The sequence below is a fragment of the Pteronotus mesoamericanus genome, unplaced genomic scaffold (genome assembly GCF_021234165.1).
Source record: "Pteronotus mesoamericanus isolate MK-2021 breed Mesoamerican mustached bat unplaced genomic scaffold, CSHL_Meso_final contig_657, whole genome shotgun sequence".
Taxonomy (NCBI): domain Eukaryota; kingdom Metazoa; phylum Chordata; class Mammalia; order Chiroptera; family Mormoopidae; genus Pteronotus; species Pteronotus mesoamericanus.
Genome location: NW_026555229.1, coordinates 7994522 through 8022371, shown reverse-complemented (window position 1 = coordinate 8022371; position 27850 = coordinate 7994522). Strand labels below are relative to the sequence as shown.

The 27850-nt window shown below is 40.0% G+C and overlaps 1 protein-coding gene across 1 annotated transcript in view; it reads right to left on the bottom strand.

Annotated features, from left to right (window-relative positions):
* Nucleotides 1-27850, bottom strand: part of SORCS3 (sortilin related VPS10 domain containing receptor 3) — a 535770-nt gene that overhangs the window by 183219 nt on the left and 324701 nt on the right. The window contains exon 5 of the mRNA XM_054581475.1: nucleotides 7208-7281. Within this exon, the coding sequence (XP_054437450.1) occupies nucleotides 7208-7281 (74 nt within the window). The remainder of the gene's footprint in view (nucleotides 1-7207; nucleotides 7282-27850) is intronic.

Below are 27850 nucleotides of genomic sequence, written 5' to 3'. Positions count from 1 at the left end.
CTCCTCTTTATCCCTCCTTTCCTCTCTCTCTAAAAATAAATGAGTAAAATCTTTAAAGAGAAGGAAGAGAAGGAGGAAAGGAGGAGGAGAAAAAGAAGGGACACCAGAGGGCATGCTTGCTCTCTCTTCTTCTCCACCATGTAGGGACACAGCAAGAAGGCAGCCATCCACAAGCGAGGAAAGAAGCTTTTAACAGAAACCAACCATGCTGGCCCCCTGATCTAAGACTTCCAGCTTCCAAAACAGAGAGACGATAAATGTTTGGTATTGTGTTATGGCAGCCTGACAGCCTGGACAGACTAGTGCACACCCCACCCCAATCTGGAGTAGAACACTCTTAGATTTTCTCAGGGAGAAAAAGGGGGAGTCCTTCATCCTGCAACCATGTATCCAACCTCATTTTCAACAGCCTCCCAACCCTCAGTTTGGTGTTTCTTCTTGGGCTGTTCAGCTCAGATCTTTCACTTTCTTCTTCTAGCCCCATCCCTGACCCTCCAATTCTCATAGTCCCTACTCATAAGGCTGCTGAACAGCTTATTACCATCAGTGTGTTCACTCTCCCCATTTATTTAAGGAGCGAGCTGGATATGAGTAAATCTGAGTTTCTGGAAGATAACTCTACAGAGTGGTCAAGCCACTCTGCTCCACATGGGATCTTTCCTGATTCTGCCTTCAAGGGACAATAACCAGCTGAAATCTCACCCACTGGAAAAATAGTTACGTTTGCTCCCCTCTGAAAATGTATTATCAATGAGATTCCACAATCTCTGAGCTAAATGGATATTTCTCATATTCTCTGCATAATCATCCAGGTAGAGAAAGCATTTGAAAGGCATGTGTCTCTAATTCTGGAGATACTGGCCAAAAAGCTAGGGAAAGAGAATAGAATAGTGTTTCCATTTCCATCTTAGAATTTTGGTTACATAAATTAGGTGAGGGAATTTTTGAATCCGTGTTTAAGACACACCAATCTCTTCAGGCTGCTCAAGGCAGGGTCACCTGTGACCCCTTCTTTTCATAATAAGGAAATCATTAGGCATATAGCTACATATGTCTCCTTTCTTCTACTCTCTCATAGAACTGACATGTGCTAAGCATAATTATCACATGAGTCCAGTACATCTTAATTTCATCCAAGGAGAAGGTGAACATTCTGTCTTCCTCGGTGCACTGGCAGATTATCATGTGTAAAGTCTGAGCACTGCATTTTCCTCTTAGCATTAAGAGAGCTCTTCCAAGGCCAAAATGCAACCAGACATACAGCATGGGCAGCCCCCACCAGTGAAGTAGAAACCATTTTCTGCTTGTGAGCTGAGCTTTCACATCTCCCCTCTTGACCTTGCATGTATTATTTTGAATGTAATGTATTTTTAAATTGCTTCACCATTTTAAAAATGTAAGGGAGAGCTGAATTAAATATTATTTGTGGCATACCCTGGTTTGCAAAGGGCCTCTAAATCTGATCCCTTATATCAGGTCGATGCCTAAATCTTATTACTCGAGATTGCAAATGACTGTGTTTGCGAAATTGTAGATGCACATTTAGAGGCAGCTTCAAAAGTTCAGCCCATAATGTTAACTTTGTTTGAAAAGGCCTTGATTTTCCAGGAAGCAATCTCAAGCCATTCTGCCTATTCCTTAACTCTGTCTCTGTCGTGGATAATGCATTAAAGCGTAAGGATGACTTGGCATGTTGTTCTTCAAGAGCTTTAGTCTAAGGTCTAAATGGGTTCCTGGCTAAATAGATGGAGCCCATTCTTTGCAGCAAAACATAGAATGTATTCAAGAATAGGTGAGATCTACAGAGTTTAAATCAAGATAAAGGTGCAAGAAGGTTCACTCCAGCCACTTTATGTCAAGGTAATCGTTCCCCGTGTTCAGCTCCTGCATCTCTGCCCTATGTCCTCTACACCCGCAGCTGCTTCCACACTGAGATGGGTAACTCTAGGACCCAGACACAAGGGATTTTTGTGCCTTAAGGGAAATTAATACTTCTCTACATGGGTATGTGCACACTTAGCTCATGTGTGTTTACATAAACATATGTGCACAGACATACACATACATATTCAGAATCAACAATATTCTCAGAAAATGCAATCCCACCATAAAATGTGTAACAGAAATAACAGAATAGAATAGAATAGAATAGAATAGAATAGAATAGAATAGAATAGAATAGAATAGAATAGTCGGAGAGGCAGGGAAACTAACCACTATACTAAAAACAAACAAGCAAGCAAAATAGAGCCAGGGACATGGAAATAAAAAACAAACTGACAGTAACTGCAAGAAGGGGGAGAGGGAGATAATGGGGGAAAGAAAGGGAGGAGTCATCAAGGAACATGCGTAAAGGACCTATGGACAAAGACAACTGGGGGTGGAAGGAGGATTGAATATGGGAGGTGAGGGTGGGTAGGTCAGGGGAGAGTGATGGGGGAAATGCGGAAAACTGTAATTGAACAACAATTAAATAAATAAATGAAAAACTAAAGTCAGACAACCTCAATATGTTAAATGAGCTTCAATAATACTGAGGATAAGGCTCTGAGCTCTGTTACTCAACCATTAATCCTCATGGAATCTGAGCATCAGGATGCCAGAATATCCTCAGGACATCATGATATTTCCCTGCTGAAAGGGTAGATCCAAATTAGCAAAGCTTGACATCTGGGGGCAAACGGAGGAAGTGGACCAAAACAGAAGCAGTTATGTTATGTTAAAAAATAAACATGCAAAAAATAATAATCAGGGAGAAGTGCATTGGTTATCAATTTCTATATGAAAAATTACCATCAAACTTAGCAGCTAAAAGCAGCAAATATTTATTATCTCACTGTTTTTATGGGTCAGAAATCTGGGCATGACTCAATCAGGTGCATATTCCTCAAGGTCTGTACAAGACTTAAGTCAGTGTGTTTGCCAGAGCTGCAGTCTCATTGGAAGGCCTGACTGGAGAAAGGTGTACTTCCAACTTGTCAGCAGGATTCATTGTCAGCAAGATTCATTGTTCCTCACTGGAACTAAGCTTTGGACTTAGAGCCTCAGTTCCTCACTTACTATTGTCTGAAGACTTCCCTCAGTCCCTTGCCACATGGACCTCTCCATAGGCAGCTCAAAACACGACAGTTTGCTTCAACCAAGCAAGCAGGAGACTTCACCTAAGAGGAAAACCATTGTCTGAAGTGACATCTCATCACCTGTACCCCATGCTATTCACTAGAAGCAAGTCACTAAATTCAGCCCGAATTTAAAGGGAGGGGACTATACAATGGCACGGCCTCTGCAAGATAGAGATCTTTACGGGCTATGTTGGAGGCTACCTACCGTGAGGAGAAAATAAACATTTCCTCTAAATAGACTGATATTGTCATGTTATATGTGGGACTATATAATAGCACATGAACTTATTAATGTTTTTAATAATAGGCATTTGAATACTCAAAATGTGTGTATTTTAATGTAATTATTCCCCTTCTAGTGTTGTTATAGCAAAAGTATTAGACCCTAACAATCACCAACCCCCACCTCCTCAGTGTTCTAAGGGATGTACACCTATGGGATAGTACACTGATTTGTTGCTGGGGTGAGAATAGTAGATGGAGAGGTAAAGAGAAAGGGTAGATCGTTCTATACTGGAAACCTGTGATACTTGGGGAGGAGGGTGAGAGTGGAGGGGGGCTCTGAAAGGGACGCCCAGCGGACAATAAAGCTCTGGGACCAAGAGCCCATGGAAAAAGAGTGAAAAAATGAAAAATAACTACCACGACGATCAGGACTTTGGAGAGACAGATACGGTCAAAGGAGCTTTAGAAGACTCGCTGGGTGCTGTGTGGTGCAATGCTTCACTGCAACCCCCTTCAAGAAAATGTTCACTTAAAAGCCACATTGCCCTGCGAGGCTTTCAGTTTTGAATTTGGGACACACAGTTTAAACATGAAACTCTACCGAGACTGGGCAACGACAATGAAGTTTTTATTTGGGCTATCTAGGACAATGGTCCAAGAAAACACGTAGGCATTAAAGAAATATGCATAAAATATTAATCAAACAGATATTTATAATAACAAAATATTTTTTCTAGGTCCAATAAAAATACATCACTGTAGGAATAAAGTAGGTATCTTTACATAATGAAGTGTTGCATAGACAATTAAAAGAGATTTTATAATAACAAAAATTGTTATAATAAAATATGAGGAGAAAAGGAAGATTATATAAGTTCATATGTAATGCGTTTAGGTTATGTATAAAAGAGCATATGCATTCAAAAAGAGGCTGGTTAAAATAAGAATAATAAAAGATTGCTTTTTATTTCCATACCACCCCTTTCTTCGTTAAAAACCATTTCCCTAGGACCTCCTATCAACACACACCAGGAGGACATGCTTTGCTTTTCTATTCTTCCCCACCTCCCTCATAGCCTTTCTGAAAAAGCAGAAAAGAAGCTGCTGGCACAGCCATCCCAGAAATCGACAATTGGTAAGCTGACCTTAAGCAAGTAGAGACGAGACCTAGAGCTCATCCTGACTGTCCCTATGCACCAGCCACTCCTGAACCCAGGCTCATGCAGCTCAAGAGCTGTCCTCAAAGACCCTGTCCCTGCCCCCACTAAAGTAGGCTGACTAGAATTTCTACTGTATCTGTTGATCTGTTGATTCTTCTAGGATTTCTTATTCTTAAGACCAGTCCACATTGCAAATCCAAATATCCCAGAAATCGGATAAGGATTTAAGTCCCTGACAGATCTATTGCTTTATCAGCACACTCCTGAAGTGACAGCAAGGAAAATAAACAAAAAGACACTGATCTTTCAGGACAGAAGGTAATTAACTAAGGAAGAGACACTAGGAACATTCTTTCATGATACTATACGAACAATACGAGTATACTATACAAGTATACTATACTATATACTATACTATATAAGTTGGAAATAGAGAAATGAAATTGCCAAGTGTCCAACTAATCGTATCTGTTCCTTTCAATAACCTTATAAAATTGACAAGAAGAATATTGTTCCCATTATATGGATGAAGAAACCCCAGCTTAAAGAGGCCCTGTCTCAGCCTAAGCTGTACTCTACACTCAGAGAAATATTCATCTTCTCTTTTCTCAAGGAGGTGCCGTTGGATAATTCTACTCCTAACCCATGTAGGCCACGTCTCTTGAACATAAGTGGTTTAGAGCTTTAGGCAGCCTTGGATTCTGTCATTAGGGACAAAAAAAGTCAATGTAAAAAGTTGTTCTTCTTCTGTGACTCCTATGACATCTAAAAGAATAATCACAGCAATTATACATCAGAAACAAAGAAGTGATAATTACAAAAACGAAATTTTCAGCTACCACTTGGCTAGCTAGCAACGGGCACTAACTTTTATATTTCCCCATGGGGCATATATGAAAGAAGCACTGAGTGGAAGAGAGATGAAACACAATTATTAGGACCCAGGGATTTATTCTTTCTGCTGCACAAAGGAAGAAGGGGGAGGGTGGCAGCAGCTGGAACAGTCTCTTCTTGCTCTTTGCAAAGATAGAAAAACATGGCCCTTCATCCTCTTTATTTTAATTTCCTTCAGAAACAATGACAAGACTTATCCAGTCTCTTGGAGCTTCCTTCTCCATTAACATGACTTCCTAGTTAACTAACTGACTTACCATCCCAAGAGTTTGTTCGAGGGATTTCTGAATAACAGCACAGTGACACTGAGAAACTGATCCACATTAACTGAGCAAAAAGCTATAGTTCCACACCCAGAATACCAGAGGAACAAGTATTCCCTATTTCTGCCTTAGTCTACTGAAAAATTTTAATAGTTCCAAGAACATACCAAATAATGATTGTAAGAATCATTACAGAACAAATGATAGTTGGTCTGAGAAAGGCAAAATAACTGGGAATAGTCCAGGTATTGAAACAAAAGCAATACTCCACTCCCTCTTCTCTCCCAGGTCTCGAAACTGCATAAAACATGGTCGGTTTTCACAGTATGCTTCGGAAATCATCATTTTTAACTCTGGACATATCACTGTGGGTCCTTCCAAAGGCATTGGTGTAGACGTGCACACGTACAAGGTACTCATCAGTGCCTGTTCTCTGCAACATCTACACCACACCCACCTCCATCGTATGTGGGGCATCATGAGTTTTTAAGAGTTTAAGGGAATCGCCCTAAGGCATTTAATAGAGACATGGATTAAGTACTACTTTCAAACAGTGTGAATTTTGTTTTTCTCTTAGATTAATCATACTAATCTCAAATCCTTTCACTTTCACCTTTACTGAATAAAGCAAGATGCAAGTAAGAAGCATTTCACATTAGAGCAAGGAAGAGCAAGAGGTAAAATTATGTCAAACTAAGTTTACCTTGTGACAACCGAGGTAAAAATAGCATGGGTCTATAAAGGAACACCGATTAACAAAGTCACTTTCTGATTTGGAGGAGGGCTAACTCTCCATGTGGAACATGAACTCACTCCTATAAAAGCTATTTTCAAAATGTGCTCCCCAGAAGTTATTCTGAAGGATTTATATGATGTCTCACTCATACACATACACACAAACACACGAAAGATTCTGTAGTAAAATAAGTGTGGAAATAAGTAACTTAAAGTTCAGCAGCCTTCTTCATTCAGGGTGTCCCCAGAGTTTAACACCCCAGCATGAATTCTGAGTCTTCAGGAGGGCAGAGCTAGCCCATCATATTTAAAATTATTTGTCTATGAAAACATTTGTGAAAAGAGAAGTTTTGTGGGTGGGGCTAGTGTTCCTCAGAGTACATTTCAGGAAATATACTGCCTTTTAGAATAGGTACATAAAAGAGGTGTATGTTTTAGGTTTTTTGTTTTGTTTTGTTTTGTTTTCAAAAAGAAGGGAGATCAGTACATAGCTAAAAGCGCCTGGCCACACAGCCTTCTCATTGAGCTTTCTAGCCCAGTGCTTCATAAACTTAAAGTACACATTAAATCACCAAGGAAAATGTTACATGCTGGCTCCTGATCAGTACATCTTGCCTGAGAATCTGCATTTCTAACAAGTTCCCAGGTGATGCTGATGTTGCTGGTCTAGGAACCACACTTAGAGTAGCAAAGGGCTAGAACTAGAATGCATGTGCCTTCAGTGATGAAGGTGTCCAGGGATTGTTCAGAACGCTATGCTGCCTGGTAATTCTTTATTCACGAGGGTGAGTCTGCGGATGGGGCTTACCAGTAAAACCTGTTGGGGGTGATGCGTTCATGCATGAGTTGCCAGCGTCTCCCAAAGTCCATGGAGCTGTAGAGCTGCAAAACAATGAAGTGAGGAGAGCATAAGCATCGAGAGGCATTTTCAACATGAATACACGGGTCTTCCCCCTGGAGAATAACATTCCCACACACCAGAGTGCCTCACACACTGAAACAGGCATCTGTTTTATCCAGATAAAAAATATAGGTATGTGACTGTGCTATGCTTATTACCATGCCTTCTAGCACAATTAGGTGCTTACTATGTATGCAATTGCCTGATGTTTGTGAGCTGAGTATAAACCATTTCTGAGGCTATCCATCATTCTCTCCTTTAGGGATAAAATCTTTAATAAAATTATGTCTCTTTCTTTCCTCCAAGTCCATGAAAGTCTTCAGCTATATCTAAAATAACTCAGTTTCAAAAGTACTTATTGGACAAGTCCTACCTGTAAAGTGCTCTGGTGGATATCAATATAAAGAAGAGGCAGATTCTGGGCTCAGAGAGAAAATGCAACACCTATGTGAAAATGCTCATCAGCTGGGATCTGAGCCAATATTTTATGCAAAACATTGGGCTCTTTCAGTTTCATCTCTTACTGCTCCCATATATAATCTAAACGAAATGGACTCTTCAATGTCACTCATGACACCAGGCTCATTTATACTCCCATGCACTTGCAAGATGGCAAAGATAAGGCCACTCTTATGCCTGAGTAAAAATTACCCACCCATGCAGAACCAGCACAAGCGTGGCTTCCTCTGCAAAGCCTGTTCTGACCACTTCAACCCACTCATCTTTCCTCCTTCTCAATTCCCTGTGCTCATCTTTGGTTTCCACTGAGCACTAATCACATGCTAATATATGGTTATATCTTTCAGATCTATCTGTGTCTAGTTGTGTTTATATTCCTTGAATACATATAAAGTGTTCACCAAATATCTGTTGCATAAATCGCTAATCAAAACACACAGGAGAGGATGGAGAGCAACTCAGAGAATGAAAAAAGATTCCAGAAGAGCCCCAAGAGCTTTGGGGGGAAAAAAATGTTTAAAACTGTCTGCATGGCTAACAAAGTCAGGTTCCACATTCACTTATTTTATGGATGTAGAGTCTGACCCCTTTGTAGCATAAGGGAAAGCCCATCATACCTATAAGAAACTAGCCAGGAGATTGGGGCTTCTTTTCAATAGGATGCATGATAGTACAATACCTGAATCTGATAACAAAATAATAATAATAATAATTCAACCACATTGTTCTTTCACATACATTTGAGCCTTAAAAAGACACTGTAAGAAAGGAAAGACAGTTATTACTAACTTAAACTCCTGCTCCCAAGCATTTTCTGATCAACCCAGGCAGTTACCCACTCACTCCATGGTGTCACCGCTATTTTTACTGTCTGCCTCCAAGAAGTTGTTCACACTAAACCATTTAAGGTTGTATGTCTCTCCTCCCACCAGACTGTGAGTCAGAGAGGGGCAAGGATCATGCCTTATTCACCTTTATGCATCAGTGATTATACAATGTCAGGTGCCTAACAAGTGAACATACAAACTTCTTTCATAGTTCAGCAAACTCAATCTTGGGGAAGTTAAGTCTTGGTCAAAGAAACTAGGATTTAAGTTTTCTGATGCCTGTATCACATCTCCTTCCATGGAATCATGGTATCTAGGTTATAATAAAGATTTCATCATGTTTATATTTCTCCCACAAACTTTCATAGGTAGAGAAATTGAGAAAGGCAAAAGTAGGTGGCCCTCTAGTTTATAGAAATGGCATCAGTTGAAGTAACCACACCCCCAATAGCTGCTCACCAGTCAGGATGTACTCTCCAGCACAACATGCCCAGGTAACTTTGCTGTCTGTTAAGTTCTGAGACCATAATCTTAGAACTCATTCAGAAATCATTTTTGAATAAATTCCTGGTAATTTCAAAAAAGATTTGAGGGGCTTGGAAAAATTTTAGCCCATTTCAGTTTAAATCAGCAAATATTGAACATTGGTACTATGAGCTATATAAAAAGTCTCTTTTTTGTCCAGTTAATGAAAGATGTGTTTATTTGTATTCCAATTTTATAGATTAAGATACTAACATTTGGTCTGCAAAGTGACTGCAGCAACTATATGGAAAACCAGGATGTCAATCCTGATTTAGTTGACAGTAAATTTATACTATACCACACCAACTCTACACCAACTCTCAACTCTCACCATATTAGTCCAAAATGGGCTCTCACTTCATGAGTAAGTACTAACTACTATGTGTGTCCAACTCTGCACATGGGAAAAAATAGGCAAAACTCTTCCCTATCACTCTTACTCCCTTTCTTTATTTTACACAGAACCACACCCAAGTCTTCAAGCAGCAAAAAGGGTAACCACTGACCATCAAAATATGCATAAAGGTGTACCACATAAAAGGGGGACATGGGCCAAAGACCAAAGCTCTAAAACTTGGGAAATGGGCAAGATTAACAGGGGTAGAAATGGAACAAGGCTTCCTGAAGAACTACATCCTGAGGTAGGCCTTTGGAGGTAGGTGGGGCAGACAGGAGAGAAGTGGACAGAGATTTTACTGAGCAGAGGAGACAATAAGAACAAAGGTGTCAATATGGCCAAGGACTTGAGCTTGGCTTGCAGGGAAGCTTTTCAGAGGAAGGAGGTTGGTGATGACTCTAACTGGCTGAAAAGAGACAGAGGTTGCCTGTCTGACTGTCCATTCATCTGTCTCCCTTTCTGCCCATCCATCCATCCATCTATCTGTGAATGTTTCTATATTTATCTGTATGTACATTTATGTTGGGGTGGTATGGGAGGAAGGATAGGGTTTGTGAAGTACCAGACGATCCCACTGAGAAGTATATATCCATAAACTTTACTGTACAAACTGAGCTCTCAATGCAGGGTTTGAAGAAATGGAGCACTCTCCTTCCCATTGCAGGTGTCTGAGGGATAGATGATCAGACTTAAAACACGTTTCCCAATTAAATACAGAAGAGACTTTAGTTGGAGCCTTCTGTAACACAAAGCTATTATCAGACTCTCTGTCAGCCCTGATTCCAATCATAGCAAACAGAGCCCCAAATTCCTCCAAGTAAAATCCAGCATGACTGGGCCTTCCACTGCTGCAAACTCTAGAGGCAGGCCATGGGTAAACCATGAGGGTCACACAGACACTGTGGGAGTCCCCATTTCCTGGGGACATGTTCAGTCCTTCCATCATAGAGGACCCTGGAGTGTCAGGATGCCATCTGCCCCAGCTCTTGCTGGTGCTCATCCTTGGGAAAAGCATGGCTCCTCTCATCAACAGAGAAAGAACAAGAGATGAGCTGCTGATCTCCTCATCCAAGTCTGTTCCACCTCCTGCCTCCCTTGTTTCTGGTTTTGCTTTTTCAGCTCTTCAGTTTGACTGATGGGAGAAAAATTAAATTGAATTCTCTGCCTAGAGGCTGATTCAGATGAATAGAAAGAGCAGGCTCCTATTCATTAAGAGCCTTGGGTTAGCTGCTTTGTCTCTCCATCTAGTAAGTTTTTAGCTGAGTGTGAAACAAATTTTGTTCTACCAGGAGGTGAACCTTTGCAGCCTCTCCATTTTACATTTGCTCATCCATTTCTTCATTCACTCATTCACTAAAAATATATCAAGCAACTGTTACGCTTTAGGCACTGAACTAAGTGCTGGACTTAAAGGTTAAAAATGCCATGAATAGTGGAAGACATCTATTCAGACAACTATACTGCAATGCGACAAACACTACAATATTAATACTAGTTATCTCTGCAATGGTAAGATTGTGGGCCATTGGTTCTTTCTTCCTTAGAGTTTTAAATTATTGTGAATGTGTATTACTTTAGTAATTCAAAAATTAAAACTCTAACACTCAATAAGCATAGGGGTACTTACATTCATTCAAATTAGTGTTTGGGGTTTCTCAAGATAAATTCCCAGAAGTAGAATTTCTGGGTCATAAGGCACTTTCCTTTTTAATTTTCTGAGGCATCTCCATACTGCTTTCCACAGTGGCTATACCAGTCTGTATTCCCACCAACAGTGCAAAAGTGTTCTTCTTTCTCCACATCCTCGCCAGCACTTGCTGTTTGTTGATTTATTGATGATAACTATTCTGACCAGTGTGAAGTGATATCTCATTATGGTTTTAAGTCACATTTCTCTGATGATTAGTGATGTTGAGCATCTTTTTATATCCCTATTGGCCATCTGTACGTTCTCTATGTTCATTGTAGCATTATTTACAATTGCCAAGTTTGGAAGTGGCCCAAGTGTCCATCAGTAGATGAGTGGATAAAACAACTATGGGACATTTATACAATGAAATATTACTTGGCTGTAAAAAAGATGAAAATTTTACCCTTTGCAACAGCATGAACGGACCTGGAGAAATTTATGCTAAGTGAAATAAGCCAGTCAGAGAAAGACAAATACCATATGATTTCACTCATATTTGGAATCTAATGAACAAACTGAAAAAAACAGGTAAAATAGCAACAGACTTATAGATAGAAAGTAGGCTGACAGTTCTTGGCTAGAGGTGGAAGAGGGTATAAAGTGGATAAATGATAATAGAAAAAATACAATAAAAATTAAATTTAAAAAATAAAAATAAATTTTAAGAAAGCTGTAACACTCAAATAAAAATGAAGCACATAGATACATAGATAACCATTAAATAGTATTAGAAGAGTATCTAATGATATGAAAATATTTATAATATGTCATTTTAAAATAACTATAATTTTATAATTTATTTTTAAATTTTACATAATATATATTATAAAACGTGCATACATTGTCATGAACTTTATTTAAAGTAGTATTGCAAAAATTTGAAACATATTAGAAAGTATGCCAAAATATTAGCAGTTGTTATGTCTGAATTGTGACAGTATAGGTAATTTTTATATTTTTTAAAGCTTTCCATCATTTTCAGATTTCTTTACAACAGATATACAAGGTCTGTCTAGAAGGTATCCAGCCATGTAATATGAAAAATAGACATTTACCGAAGAAGATACAAGATACAAGAAACATTATACATAGGACAATGATGCCTCCATCCCTTCAAAGTAGGTACGTTGGGACCTCACACAGTTCTCCCAGTCACCCTCAGCTGCCCCATAGTATTTTCCTGAATCTCATCAACACTCTTCCCTTTCAAAGGTGATTTTAGTTTTGGGAAAAGCCAGAAATCACAGAGCACCAAATCTGGGCTGTAAGGGGTCTGAGTCACCTGGTGATTTGAATATTTTCCCAAAAACTCTGCACAAGATGTGGTGCATGCGTGGACATGTTGTCGTGATAAAGCTGCCAATCATCGGTTGCCCACAGCTGTGACCTTCTAAATCAACTGAATAGTTTCTGGGAGTAATGTTCAAGCCTAAGGCAAAATTTGACGCAGATTTGTTGCTCAGTCATTTTGAATGTGACAGCCACACAGTCCACATGCTCACTGAATGGCATCCAATGCCCCCACTGCCTAGTACAGTGAAGTCATCATAGTTCAAACATGCACATTCCAGCCCACTCTTCTTGGCTGCCCGATTATATTGATGTCACACAAACCATTCTTGTTACATTAAGAATGCCTGGGCTTTTTCCATATGGTATATCTTCATAGTAATACAAGCCTGTGTTTTTTAACTTATATTTTTATAACCATAACTTTCTAAAAATAATATACACATTATATTTATCTGTAAAACATGTTTGAAAGATCCAAGAATTAATATTCCAATTTTTTTCATGAGGGGCCTGGAATTAGACAAAGCAATATGGGAATTTCCACAAAATATTTCACAGAGATTATCCCAAGGATAGTGACGGCTCCTTCCTTGCACATGCATTTGTATTAGCACACATGGCCTCTATATAGTCCTTCATGGCTTCAACCCAATATGTTTCAGGCAACATTAAAATGAAGTGTAGTTTCCAAACAATAAATATCTTTGTAAAGTATTTCTTGTTCATATAAAGTTACACATACAAGACCATGTTGTCCTCCCTATGCCACCTCATGACGCCTCTCCCTGCAGGGACATCATTCCTGACCTTTTACCAGGGAACAATCTGGATCTTCTTCTTTCCCTCCTTCCCCTGTGTCTTGGTCTAATATCTGTTAGCTAGCACATATTCAGTAGTAACACGCACAGAGTCCTAAATGAATCATCGGAACAGCTGGAAAATATGAAAGAACACGCTCTTTTCCTTATTGATTCAGTTATTAGTTCCCTAATTACATCAGCCTGCCAAGGAAAAGCATCTGATAGCTGAAGAACTAAAGAGGCAATTTAATCAATGTAATAATGTTCCACAGGAAGAACAAATTGTATCTGAAAAGCTTAATTCAAAGAATAATATGATTGCATTGGGAGATTATAGGTTAAACAGTGTCCCCCATAAAAAGATATATTGAATTTCTAATCCCCAGTATCTCAAAATGTGACATTTAAAAATAAGGACCCAGCAAAGGTAATCAGATTAAAATGAGGCCAGTGTGGATCTTAATCCAAAATAACTGATATCCTCATAAGGAGAAAAAATTTGAACCCATACGCAGACAGGCACAAAGGGAAGACAATGTGAAGGCACACAGAGAAGGCCATGCAAAGACAAAGGATTAAAATGATGCATCCACAAGCCAAGGGATGCCAAAGACTGCTGGTAAATCGCCAAAAACTAGGAATAAGAAAAGAAGAACTCCCCAATAAGTTTTAGAGGGAGCATGATCTTGACAACACATTGATTTTGGACTTTTAGCCTCCTAAACAGTGAGAGGATAAATTTCTATGGTTCTAAGTCACCCAGTTGGTGCTACATTGTTACAGCATCCTTAGGAATATAATGCAGACATCTTACACATTCCACCAGGAGTAACAATGACAGATCTTGCCACATTTCTCTGTTGTTTTGTTTTCTCCACTCCTCATTTGGTTGTCAGTCTGGAAGTCTGGTTTAGGGCCAGGTTGTTGAATCTGTAGTTAAAGGCCAAATTCTCACTTGCCAGCATTTCTCTGTCCTTTGCATTTTTATTGCACCTCTAAGGATACTATTTCAGAATAAATGTGAATCCATAATAACCACATGGTGGCAACCAGACATAATCAGGAAAGGCAACAAAATATGTATTTTTATGACAGATTTTGGTACTCCAGCTAGATTCCCTAGAGCCAGCAGATCTCCCATGTGGAGGGAAGGATGGTTGGAAACTCATTTATGTAAAAGCTCTCCCCTGTAGGCAAACTCAAACTTAAAGCATAACTTTCCTGATTTTTTTTCCTCAAAACCTATGGAGTTCAGGTAGCGTTCTGATAAATTGTGGTCATGAGAATTTTGTCTTTCAAATAAAATGAGGCTGATTTCTGCTCAAGATCAGAAGGGCTCTGCACCTATTTCCTTGGTAGCCACAGGGCAGGTGGGAGGTCTTGGCTGGGCTCTGTGGGGCTGCAGGGAGAATCCGCTGGGCTGCGGCAGTACTTAGGGCAGGAGAGGAAACAGGGTTGCACAGCAGCAGAGTTCTTTCCAACATGTGCCTCCAGTTCCTTCCTCAGACGCGCTCCAAAGAACTCCTTCCCTGACAACTGGTAAAGACAATCCCACTCGGTGTCCCTTTAAGCTCTGGATACATTTCCCTTGGCCCTTGGAAGACATAAGGCATCTAAACTATACAAATATTTATTTAAAAAAGACATAGGCATTCACGTAGTCACACCATTTTTTTAAAGGAGGCGCCATTTTTTTTTCCTTTTTTGAAGATTTCTAGCCATAGAGGTTGTATCTCTCTCAGATGGTTCCCATTGTTCATTCCTTCATTAAATAAGCATTGATCAAATGTCTATTAAGAAATAAGGACTGTTCTTTGGGTTTAGGATACATCTGTGAAACAGACAAAAAAATCTCTGTCCTCAGGAGCTTTACATTCTAATAGAGATCAAGAACTCAAATGACCTCAAGCCCATAGTGTGAACATGTGAGAGACATAAGAAAAATAGTGCAATTATTTGTGTTCTGTATTTTGCTGGCACTTAAAACATTAAGGAAATGTCTCTGGCTACCCAACAAGATTTCCCCATTTTTATTAAAATGCTTGGCTATCTTCTGTTTTCCTGCCTTTGACAGAGTTCTAAATATTTTTCACTTTCCTTTCAGATCTAAGGAAAATATGGTGTAAATGAGATAATTCTTGACAGATGACGTTTTATCACAATGCTGGGGAGAAGCAGGGAATCCAGTGGGCATGTGCTCCATCTAAAAATGTGTTTAGTTGTTCCTGAACTGAAGAGGAGAGCTGATCCAGCATGGTCAGGTTTTATAGTTTTCCAAAGGAAATTGAAATTTCAGATTTTTTATGAGACGTCTACATATTTTTTCAATTCTGGCTAAAAGTTCAAGAATTTAGAACATGCTGCAGGGCAAATGTCTTCATCTAGAAGGTCAGATGCTGCTCGAGAGCCACCATTATGTGATCTGAAACTCAGTGTAGAATTACACCTGTTTAAAGGCAAGAATGGGACTCTTCGACCTCAAAGTAGAATCACCAGATACAGCAAATAAAACTACAGAATGCCTGTGTAATTTGAATTTCAGATATAAAATAAATTTTTGTGTGTATGTCTCATGTAACATTAGGAATAGGCTTTTACTATTTTAAATGATGTAATTTATTTGAAATTCAAATTTCACTGGGTATCTTGTGTTTTATCTGGCAATCCCACCTTGAAATCTTCCCCTATTTCATTGCTAAGAGTCTGGATGATAAGACACACTCCTTTATATTATGTTTCTTTATACTTTGACATTGGATGTCAAGTAAATAAAACAAACTCAAAAATATCATCAATGTGCCCTGTAGTTAATTAACTCAAATTAGTTCGCTCAACATATTTAGCATTAATTCAGCATCTAGCATGTGCTAGGCTTAGTGTCAGGTATGATGACACAAAGATGAATAGCACAGGTTCCTTAATCTCCAGAAACTCACAGCCTAGATGGGAAGACAGACATGTCAACATGCAAGTGCAACGCAGCACAACAAGGCCGGTGCCAATAAAGGCAGAAGAGTGCTGGGAGAACCCAAAGGAGGGAGTGGTCAGTTCTGCTGGGTTGGGCACTGGGCCATGAGCTGAGTCATAAAGAATGAGTGGGAGTAGGCCTGAAGGGTAAGTTCCCCCGACACACTGCAGCTAACGAAGGTAAAAAATTCTGGTCATTAGAGAAGATGTTGGAAATAAAACAGAAACATTATCTCATCCTCCTACAAATGTACAATTCACTTGGCCCAGGATCAGTGGACATTGGTCTGATCACCACATCTGAAGAGAGAAAGGTCAGAGATGGAGAAAGATCCAAACCAGGTCATCTAAGGATTCAAGAGGCAGAGGAGACAACAGCTCCAGAAAAATATTGAGTATGAGGATATAAGGAAGACCTGAAGATGGGCTGGGAGAGTGAAGGATACAAAAGCAGAGAAGTGTAGAGAGACACATACTTGTATATTCGATTTCAAAACTCCCTCCCTTGAAACCTAACAGGCAAGATTACAACACCATAAAAAAAGAGCTATTTTTAAAACTGAATTTATAAGATTCATAACTTACAAAAGCAAATTTATAAGATTACAAGAAATTGATGAAAAAGACACAGGATATTCTATAAACAGTATCAAACATGATTTGAGTCTCAGTGTTTCTCAAAATTTTTCAACAAAACATCTCCAACAGCCCAAGTGAATAAAGCATCTCACCAGGAATCTGGAGGTTTGATCATAAGTAGTCTGACATAAGGGCAAATATTTTTAAATCTCTAATTCTTCCTGTAGATTTCCATAGATATTTTGTAGACTTCTCTATAGTATATCTGTGCTTAGAATAAAAGCTAAATCTTCCAGTGAGATGAACCCTCCAGAAAGACACTCCATATCTATTATACCTTTTTTTTCACCACTGCCCCCAGGGGTGCTTTTTTGAGCCCCAGTTTGAAGAAGAGAAAGAGGGGGAAGTGACACCTAGACTATCTGATGCATGATTAGGAATTGGGTATTACTGAGGGGGTGACTCATTTAACTCTCTCAAGTGTGTTTTGTGCAGGGTTCTGCTCATTTCTTAGTGGCTATGACACTTGGAATCCTGGACTTGATATTGGGAGACACACACTGGGCAGGGTTTTCATTTAAATCTCCTTAATTCTAAGGAACAAGGGTAAGGATAACATAGTGTTGGCAATGCCATACTTGCAAGAAAGTGGTTGCATTAGACCCTGTCAGCTAACATGGTAAGTCTCATTTTGCCTGGCAATGCTTCCAGTTTGAGGCTACACGTATACTTAGATAACCAAAGCCTTCTGTCCCCCAAGTCAGGGTCGTACTCCCTGCTAGAGTTGCTGGTGACTCTAGGGCCCATCTGAGATCACGAAGCACAGATGATGCCTGCTGCCATATTCCCCAGTTCCCGCCCCATAGCATCGTGTGCTTTTCTCCCATCCAACATGTAGAAACTAGCTCATAATGATTGATGTCTACACTCTACCATCAGGGTGACACCATGCCCACTTCCCACCAGCCTTTCCTCCAGGATTCTCTCTTTCCCTGTTTCAAGTTTCAGCCACCGCTGCCCTTTTTTGGCTTTTCAAACATGCTGTGGATTCTTTTCAATCTCAGAGTTTTGGCACATTCTGTCTCCTCTACCTAAAATCCTCTCCCTGTCTCTGCATTTCTCCCTCTTTCCCTTCATGTACTGAACTCCCTCACATGTGTCGGGTATCAGCAGAAGTAACACTTCTTAAAGGAAGCCCTCTGTGGCCCTGTCCTGCCTCAGATAGCACGAGGTCCGCCTATTATCTGCTGTCATGGCTCTTCATTCTCTTACTTGAGAACATTCATCAGAGTATAAAATTATATACTTATGTAACTACACGATAAGTCTGCCTTCCACTCCAAGTAGTAGAGATTGCTACTTTAATAGTTCCAAGTCCCTTAACACAGTGCCAGGTACATGAGAATAGATGCTCAATAAATAGTTGCTGAATGAGTACATGGATATTCCTCCTCAAGTCTTCAAAATTCTATTCCTTCCACATGAAAGGCTCCTTCCCTTTCCAAATTTGTTTAATTCTACCCTACTTTCAATATTAGTTCAAATATATGCTTTCTGAAGCCATCCTTTGCCACATGTGGCCAAAAGAAGCAAGATCACAACAGGAAAACTAAAGAACTACTTTTAAAAGCAAATTCATAACACTCATTACCATAAGAAGTGGTAAAAAAAAAAAAGGGTAGCATATAAATAGTTTCTCTCATCTCATATTTAACTCACAGTGTGCAACCAGATTCTAACAAGTTTCGCTTATAAACTCTCCAATTACGTTTATTTAATGCATCCAAATATTGATCTATTCATTCGTATACTTATGCATCCAAATTTCAGGTACTCTCTTCAAATAGATTAGAGGCTCCTGCATGAGAGGACTCCCATCTGAAATCTGGATCCCCCGCTCGCAGAATTTGCCACTGGGCTGCCGGAAAAAATTGAATCAGAGAACAATAAACTTTTATAGCTGACAGCAGCCCTAGAGATCATCTGGACAATTCTTTTACACATGGGGAATCTAAGGCTCGGAGAGCCCAAGTGACTTGTCTAATATGTCACGTAGCTAGTTAGTTGTAGAGTTGGAATTCAAAACCAGGATTCAGACTTCTACCTCAATGTCCTTTTGGTTTTTTTTACTATACAGTGCTTTTTTTGTTAACCGCTTGGTTTTAAAAGAAAAACAAGTTAATATAACCTCACAGGAATAATGGCTCATTTTGGGTGTGCTACACATGAATAATATTGTACCTTGAATTTATCTAGCAGTTTTATTTACAGATCATTTTCACAATTCATTTTATCCTCTTTTATACTGAAGAATATTTTCTGAGCTAGCAGTCACATAAAATAATCTTACAATTTACATAGTATTTACTAAAATCCATTCTTTTTTCTTCACAGTCCTATTCTTTTGACTATTTTCTGTTGCAATCAGATTCTATTCATTTTTATACATTACGATTCAGAAATGTCTCATATTAAGCACATAAATGTTGGCATTTCTCCGTGCACTGACTTTTTCTGTTCTGACCAACATTCCCCACCCCCCACCGCCCACACCTGTGCTTTCTCTATCTTTAATGGTTTGGTTTCACATCACATCCTATTATTAACATCCATTTCATTGCCTGCTGCTCTCTTGGTGTTTTCACCATGTCCAATTTGTCCTTAACTCTTTTCCAAGTTCAAATTTGTTTCTCCTTTCCAAAGGCATGAATCTAAAAGAGGTGAGAAGAACATAAATCTCTCAATTTTAGGTCATTTATTTAAGTTACTATCTCTAAGTAACAAAACACTAACACCTGTTTTCATTTTGAAAGAAGGGAAGGCTTTACTATCCCCAGTATATGGAACAGCATTTGAAATATATCTCCAGGTGGACACTGAAATATGCTCATCATTGTTGTATTAATATATGGCCAGAAAATCCAAGAATTCATTCAAATTCAAGATACTAAAAAATAGTGTGTAGTTAAAAAGCTATTATTTCATATGAATAAGAAAAAAATGAAAAAAAACTAATTATGGAGGACTTTCTTGGGCAGGTATTTGTATATAGGTTGTCTATAGGTTAACTGACACAAAATAAACACTGTTTGATGGTTATTTCCATCCACACTTCCTGGAGGAAAACACAGAAGCCCCATGGGCTTTATGAACTTGCTCAAGATCTCAATGCCCTTTCTAGAACATCTAATTCCAAAATCATTGTTCATTCTAAAATGCCTGCTTGCCATAGAAAATAAATGTTTTCAAGAAAATATCCTGAATTGTGAGGGAGCTCAAACTATGTCCAAGAAGAAAAGTTGGAGAAACTTGGAATTGTTGGCATAGAAAGCTGACCAATGGGCAGAGAGGTTTATAGCTTTTCAAATGGGAAATAATGTTCTGCGGGAGGAAGTGAAACTTTCTTCTGGGCTACATCACAAGTCAGACATAGGCCCAAAAGGTCATATGTAGAAGTAAGTAAGTGTTGGCTTGATATAAGAAATAATATTGTAATGAAAAGAGCTCCCTGAGGCAGGAGGAAGCTGCCTTGCATGACATCAAGTTCTCCAGGGAGTAAGGGAATATGTTTGAGAGTAAGATGGATGAGCACTTTGATCAAGGTGATACTGTCAGGAAATTGAAGTGTCAGATGGGATTTAAACCAATGAGTTCCTAGACCCCTTATGGTTTTGGATTCTTCATCCGAGAGCAATAACCCCAGGAACAGAACCCAAGCAAATATTCAGTATTGATGCTTCCTAACATTTATAAAAGCTGGCAGTAAACTTTTTAAAAAGTCTCTCAAATATTATGAGAAAGGTCCAGGACGCTGCGCGGCAGGCTTTGGTGGATTCATTTAGCCTCCCTGTATCTACAGCCATTGTAAAGGGACTTCAGGCCCCTCCCTTCAAAAGCTTAAGTTTATTTCCTCACCTGTTGAAGTGAAGTTGTCCTTCCTCCCTGTTTTGGCGTCAGAATGCAGTGGAAATGACAGTGTTCCAGCTCTGAGTGCAGTCCCTAAGAAACCTTAAGCACTTCTAAGCTCTGAAATGCTGTCACCCCTAGGTAAACAAGCCTGTGCTAGCCTGACAGAGAATGAAAGATCACATAGAAAAGAACCCAGGTAGCCCAGTGAAGTCCATCTCAGACCAGGATACAGCCAGCTGAGCTCTAAAGGAAAGAGCCCAGCTAGGATCAGCACAGCTGCCCACTCAGCCACCACTGACCATAGAAACATAAATAAACCTGGCAAAGACCAGAAATATCACTAAACTAACCAAAAGAGTTATAATCAATAATGAATATTTACGGTTTTAAGCCTCTCAGTTTAGGAAGAGTTGGTTACGCAGCATTAGCTAGTGGATACACAGACTTAGATTGAAGCCTTAGCTCTATCACTGACCTAAAGAGCCTGTTTTGAGGAAGACTTTAAATTCCTCATTCTCTGTCTTCTTATGTAATGAATGGCTTTCTCTAGAATAGTGGCTCACAAATTTCAAAGTTATCTAGATACCTGTTTAAAAGAGATTCTCCAAAATTGTGATTCAGGAGGTCAAGTGCAGAGACCAGAAATCTGCATTTTAATAAGCTAGCAGATTATTCTAATGTAAATGTAAATGCTTAGGGACCACACATTGAGGAACCCTGTTCTAGACAATTCTTAGAACAGACATTTAGGACTCTGCTCATTCTCTTATCTTTAGTTTACCTTGCCTCCATCACAGGTAGACAACGGCCAGCTGAATATTTGGAGTTCAGCAGTGATGGGGGTACCGCAAGCCTGCTCTAGGGCCCATTAGATTAAATTATCTTGACCTTAAGTCAGATACCTTTTGACTCATGGGAATCCACTCCTAGCTTCATCACAGAAGGCACGACATTGACAAGGGATATGGGAAGACTGTTTCCACTTAAAATCATCCTGTCCAACAGCCAGTGCTGGAGCACAATTAAATAGCAAAAAGCATAGTTTCAGCTCAAATTCACAGTAACAGCTGGACTGTGTTCCCTCAAAGTGCAATGCATTTATTACACAGATAATTAGACTTCCCTCTAGATACAAAAGTGTTATGGTCTGAGCATTAAGCAAAAGGGACTTACTGCAGCCTGGACAGCCCTGCCTAACACTCTCAAACAGTGCTGATCTGTGGGTTCTAAAATGGAGTGAGCAGGGAGCTAGGGTGGAGGTTGGAAAGCAGCAACTGCTTTGAGGTTCTCTGTTCATGGTTTTAATCATCCAAATCAGTGGCTCTAATCTCTGTACTATAATTGTCTGGGAGCTGTCACCAATACTGTTGCCTGGGCCCCATCTCAGAAAAATTAACTCAGAACCTCTGGGAATAGGCTGCCTGGGCATAGTCACTTTTTTAAGCTCCCCAGGTGGTGGTAACATGCAGACATGGTTAAGTACTATTGGTCTAAAGCAGAGGTTGGCAAACTATGATCCACCTATTTTTGTAAAGGAAGTTTGAATGGAAAATACTCATACTCATTCAGAGTGGAGTTATTGTAACAGAGAACATATAACTGGCAGAACCTAACATATTTACTACTCAGTCCTTTACAGGAAGTTTGTCCATCCCTGCTCTTAGGCACTGACATCCATTTTTCTAACAGCAAAGCTCAAAGTACATAAGAATAAAAACATGATTAACAAGTACATATGAAATGTCAGGCACTAGGGTAAGTGGTTTGCACCATCCCATATAGTCCCTACAACTACCCTCTAGAGAAATTCTGGTCATCTTCATGGGATAGAAAACAAGATTTGGAAAGGACTAAGTCACTTGACCAAAAACAAGTGTGGAGGTCAGATGCCAATCAGGTGGTCTGATTCCACAGCCCATGTACTCAATAACCACACAGCAAGATTCACAACATGAAAACATGAAGCTAGCCTGTAGTGTGAGCTTCGGCAGGCCACTTCAAGGGGTGGAGATGGGGGAGGGTTTCTAAGTATCCCACCTTAAGAGCTATCCTAAGATTAGGAATAGCATGATGTCTAATAAAACTAAAATGTCTGGCAGACTAAAACAATTATCAGATTTTCTTTCTTGAGACATTCTTGACTACATTCCCTAAAGTTTTTCATCCATTTGATCAACCAGTAATTTAGTGAGCACCTTCCATGAACCAGACACAGTTCTATGAGCTGATGATAAAGCAGAGTACAAGATGTTGGGAAACACAACTTGCAGATCCCTTACTTCATGGTAGTGAGGAAAATGGATGATAAGCAAGTGGATATTTATATATACATAAATAATAAAACAAGTATGTATGTGTATTTATTTACCTCTGCTTCTCATTATTCATAATAGTAATGGTCTTTAAAGTGAGAGCAAACACTGATTTAGCAAATACTGAACCATTGTTGCTAGTGGAAATACAAAGTTAGGTTCCTGTGAGTTTTGGATCACAATACAGGGTGGGTAAAAGTAGGTTTATAGTTGCTCATATGGAAAATAATACAATAATTAATCAATGAATAATACAAAAATGAACTCCATTTAGCATACCCACAACTATAAACCTACTTTTCCTAACCCTTGTATTTTCATCAAAGAATCAAAACATAGCCTTGTTTTAGGTGTGTTTCTGTTTAAAGGCACGTTATTTAATATATCTTGTGAATTCATTAACATTGACCTCATGGCTAATAGGAATGTAACTCATACATGAAGGCACCTTAACTAACACAAGCATTTACTACCTGAGGCACATCACAGCCTTCTTGTGCTTAGGACACCAGATAGCCCCTCAGCAGTGCACTTGAGGGTCATTTGTAACAATGAATCCACAAGAAAAAAAAACTATTTTTAAAATAGGGCATAAAACAGACCATGAAAAGGACAACTGTTTACAGTATGAGAACTGAAACAAGAAGGCAGGGAGTCACTTTGTTAAATATCAGCTGAAAACATATTGAGAGATTTGGCCAACTCAAATGTTTTGCCACTCTTCCATGTCTGTGGATGACCACAAAAACATTTTCAGTGCTGACAAATTTTTTCGAGTAGGTAGATTCTCAAATGCGTAACCTGCAAATAATGAGGTTGACTGTATAATGCAATGCAGAGATAAAGAAGATAGAGGATGAAAAGTGGTACTATTTATTTTGTGAAGGCGGCCAAAGAAGACCTCTCTGAATAGTTAACATTTGTGCAGAAACCCGAATGAAATGAAAGATCAGGTGATGTGAACATCTGGAGAAGAGTGACCTAGGATGGAAGAGGACCAAAGACAAAGAGCCAGGTGGCAGCCTGGGTGGTGTATTAGAGGAGGCTCTACTCCAGGCCAGAGAAGCTGGAGCAGTGGGCCAGAGGGAGAAGCATTGGGAAATGAAGTTAGAGAGAAAAAGAGAGACAACATCCTATAAAAGGCATGTCTGCCCCAGATAGGACCCCGGGCTTCCTATTCTGCATGATAGAAAAGCACAGAGGTGTTTGAGAACGCTGCCACGATATGATTTAAGCCTTAAATCCGCTCTATGAAGAGCAGGGAATGGGGCAACCAAAGGGAAAGGAGAGACACTACAGCAGAGGCGACGGAGGTGGTCCAGGGAAGATGAAAGGTGGTTTGATCTGGATGCGAGTGGTGGAGTTGGGATGGTGGAGGGATTTGCAAAACATCCCAGAGGTGACATTACCATAATGGAATGGCTGTAAGGTCTGAGAGTGAAAGAGGGGTCACACAGAACTCTGGGACTTTGTAATCTGTCAACTGAGTAGTAGAGGAAGATGAGAGAACTAGTCACATTCAGGATATATCTGGAAGGTAGAAGTGACAAAATTTGCTGCGGCACTGGAGTTGGGTTTGAGAGAAAAACACCTCCAAGATTTTGGGGTGCCATTTACTGCCATTCAAATCTGGAAAGACATGAGTTTGTGAAAATTTCATGATTGGGTGCACGCATTGATTACTCTTCTTCATGTGCGTGTTTGTGGGTGTGTGTGAGAGAGTGAGACAGAGAGACAGATAAGAGAGAATATTATAATGAAGTAATAGAAACTCATAAAATATTTATATATTACCTATTATGTATACTCTGCTAAGAGTAAGGCAAAGGCAGAAACAAAACTCCCTGGAAGGGCTTGAAATCATTTGGGGGAAATTGACAAGTATACAGGTGATTATTTAAAAAATCTTAAAACAGGTTCTGAAGTCAGAGAGTGTCAGGCAATGCCCAAGGCCCTACAGAAAGAACACTGGAGTGAAATCCAAAAATCTTAATCTGTAGAAATTCCAATTTCTCTAAAGAAAGACCCAAGGAAGGATGATTTTACTAGTTTCAGAAATATACAGTCAAAAGCTTTCAGCTCAGGTAGCTCAGCTGATAATTCAATTGCTTGCTAAAACCTCCTTGGGAAAAGCCTTTATGAGAAACCTAGCTGGGCAGGCCAATAACAATCATAACATTAAGTGCCACATAAATGTTTCCTGGCTCAAAGGACAGCACACCGCTATCGGACCGGCATCGCCGTATTCATTCATTCTCCCTGCTGACTTTGTCTGCAGATATACTTGTTGCTTTTCAAGTGGAACCAAGGTGGTCCAGGGAAGGGAGGTGCCTTGATCTGGATGCGAGCGGTAGAGTTGGGATGGTGGAGGGATTTGCAAAACATTCCAGAGGTGAGTCTTGGGAAATGAAGCCTACAAAACTAAAAGCCCTCAACCAAGGGAACAGCATCCACAAACAAAACAAACTCCCCCAAGGTTTGAGCAAGGGGGGAAAACAGCTCTCTTGAGCAAAGTCCCTGTTGAAGGCAGGATACTTTTTCCTCTGACTTTATGTCCACCTTTTTCTCTGGTCCCATTGCTGACAGAGATGAAACTGAAAAATCAGACACAATCCTTTCTCTTAGTCCCCTCCGTACAGCTGTTCCAGGCCAGCATTTTCAAAAAGAATGTACTACAGAAATCCAACAGGGAAATAAACAAAATCTATATATCTATAAACTGTAAAATTGTTGGGCTCCCAAAGCAGAGGTCCCTGACCCTGCAATAGCTAAAAGTGTTACTTACCAGGCACACGAGCCCTGTCTTGTTACACATTCTGTCTGAAAGCTTCTGTTAAGAAAACGCATCTGTTTGATTCTTAAGTAGGCAGCCCGTGCACACACACACATACATTCATTTATACACACTCTTTGGAGACCTCTAAATGCCTGAAGTGGAAACTCCAGCCCAGTAGCTGTTTTGAAAGAAAATGAGTGGGAATTGGGGGTGTTGAAGCTCCCCTGGGCAAGTAATGCATAGAACAGCAAAAGAATGAATCAGGTTAAGATCTGATCTCTTTTCCATTGCCCCTGCCCCTATTCCATCCCTACTTCACGCAAACTTTGCATTTCAGGGCTGAGAGGGTCCCATGAGATCAATGCTGGAGTCCCCTTTAAAGCCAGTAACACTGAGATGGGCTGACATCTCGGGCTGACTGTCAAGTGGGCCCATCAGCCTCCCCTGTTGGCATTTCATATTTCAAAGCACAGTGAGAGGTAACAGTCAAATGCACGCTCAGCTACATCCCTGGATACAAAGAACAGAAATGTATGTAAAACCCTTTGAGGAAAACCAGAAAGATCCCCCAGAAAATCCCATGAGGGCTATCCAAAGGACTCCTACCCAGAGTTCAGTTTTGTGTTATTGCCTGTCACATACAGAGCGTGAATCACTTGTAGACATAGATGGCCCCTTCTGCACCTTTGTTTTCCATTTGGACTGGACTGTGCTTGCACAGAGAACACCATATTACAACAGTGTTTCCATGAAAGAGCCCAATTACAAAAATGAAAATAATTAGGCTGGGAAAGGGGAGGCTGGCTTCTCCTTGCAACTGAGCCTTCCCAGCTCCTTGCCTGCCCAGGTGAGCTTGCCCTCCCAAGTCTAGCTGGATTTTTCAGTTTGATAATGTCTTGCTAATTGTCTCCCCTGATCCCATCCCTGTCCAGAGTTCATAATTGTGCAGAAACTTAAGTTATTTTCCATTTCTTCTTCACTGCATTACTCATCAATGACAGAGATGCCTCAGACTGATTTTCCAACACAGCCCCCCAGCCCACTGTCCCCAGGCAAGGGACAAAAGTTGCTATTGGACCCATCATTTGGATGTGCTCAGTCTCTGTGACATGATTTATAGGGAGGCAGCCTCAATTACAATTTCTCTTAGTCCTTGCATTGACAAAATGCTGAAAATACAAAATTGCCAAGATGGCACGGTACACAGACTCTGACTCAAACAGCTTTCTGCCTACAGCCCCAAGCACAGAGGAAAAAAAAAAGATACAGTGCCAAAAACAATGACTCAATCTATCAGTGCCAAAAATGGGGGACTGGAAGCTATTTCCCTAATTCAGAAAGACAGCCTCACCACTGCAGCTCCCCTCTCTCCATCCGGCATCGGGAACTCTCTGGTCCCTCTCTGTGGCTGGGAGTTTACAGGCAGCCACTGTCAGAGGCCCAGCAATTTCAGACACAGCCGCCAGTAGACAGGAACTAAGAGATTAAAAAATAAATCTGCATGTGCATTTCTATTTCCAGCTCTGGTTTACTAACAGTAATAAAAAAAAAAACACAAGACTAGTAACTGAAATAAAAACAAATAGACCCATTTATCTACCAGCTTTGGTTGTGCTTTAATTCTGTTGAGTTGAGACTAGTGAGAAATCCAAAATAGGGTTTTCACCAAACAGGAGAGTTGGTGGGGCTAGCCTGGGGCTGGGAGAGAGGGTACCCTAGCATGTGTCTCTGTTAGGTAGAAGAGGGAGCGTACAAACCCAGGTCACTCTTGGACTACTTCCCAGCAGACGTTCCAATCTTTTTTTATTTTTCATCCTGTCTCTTCTCCAGTCTTGTAATAACAGACTTAATGATCATCGTGGCACCTTGGAAAGCATTGTTTTAAGAGCTCAGTGTTTAGAAAAGGTGCTCAGAGGAAGTAACTGTCATTTCTGGCTCACCCAGTCTACTTCTGATCCACTTAACCTTAGTAACCCTTGCAACGGTCTTTAACTTCCCAGTATGTCCCAAATGGTT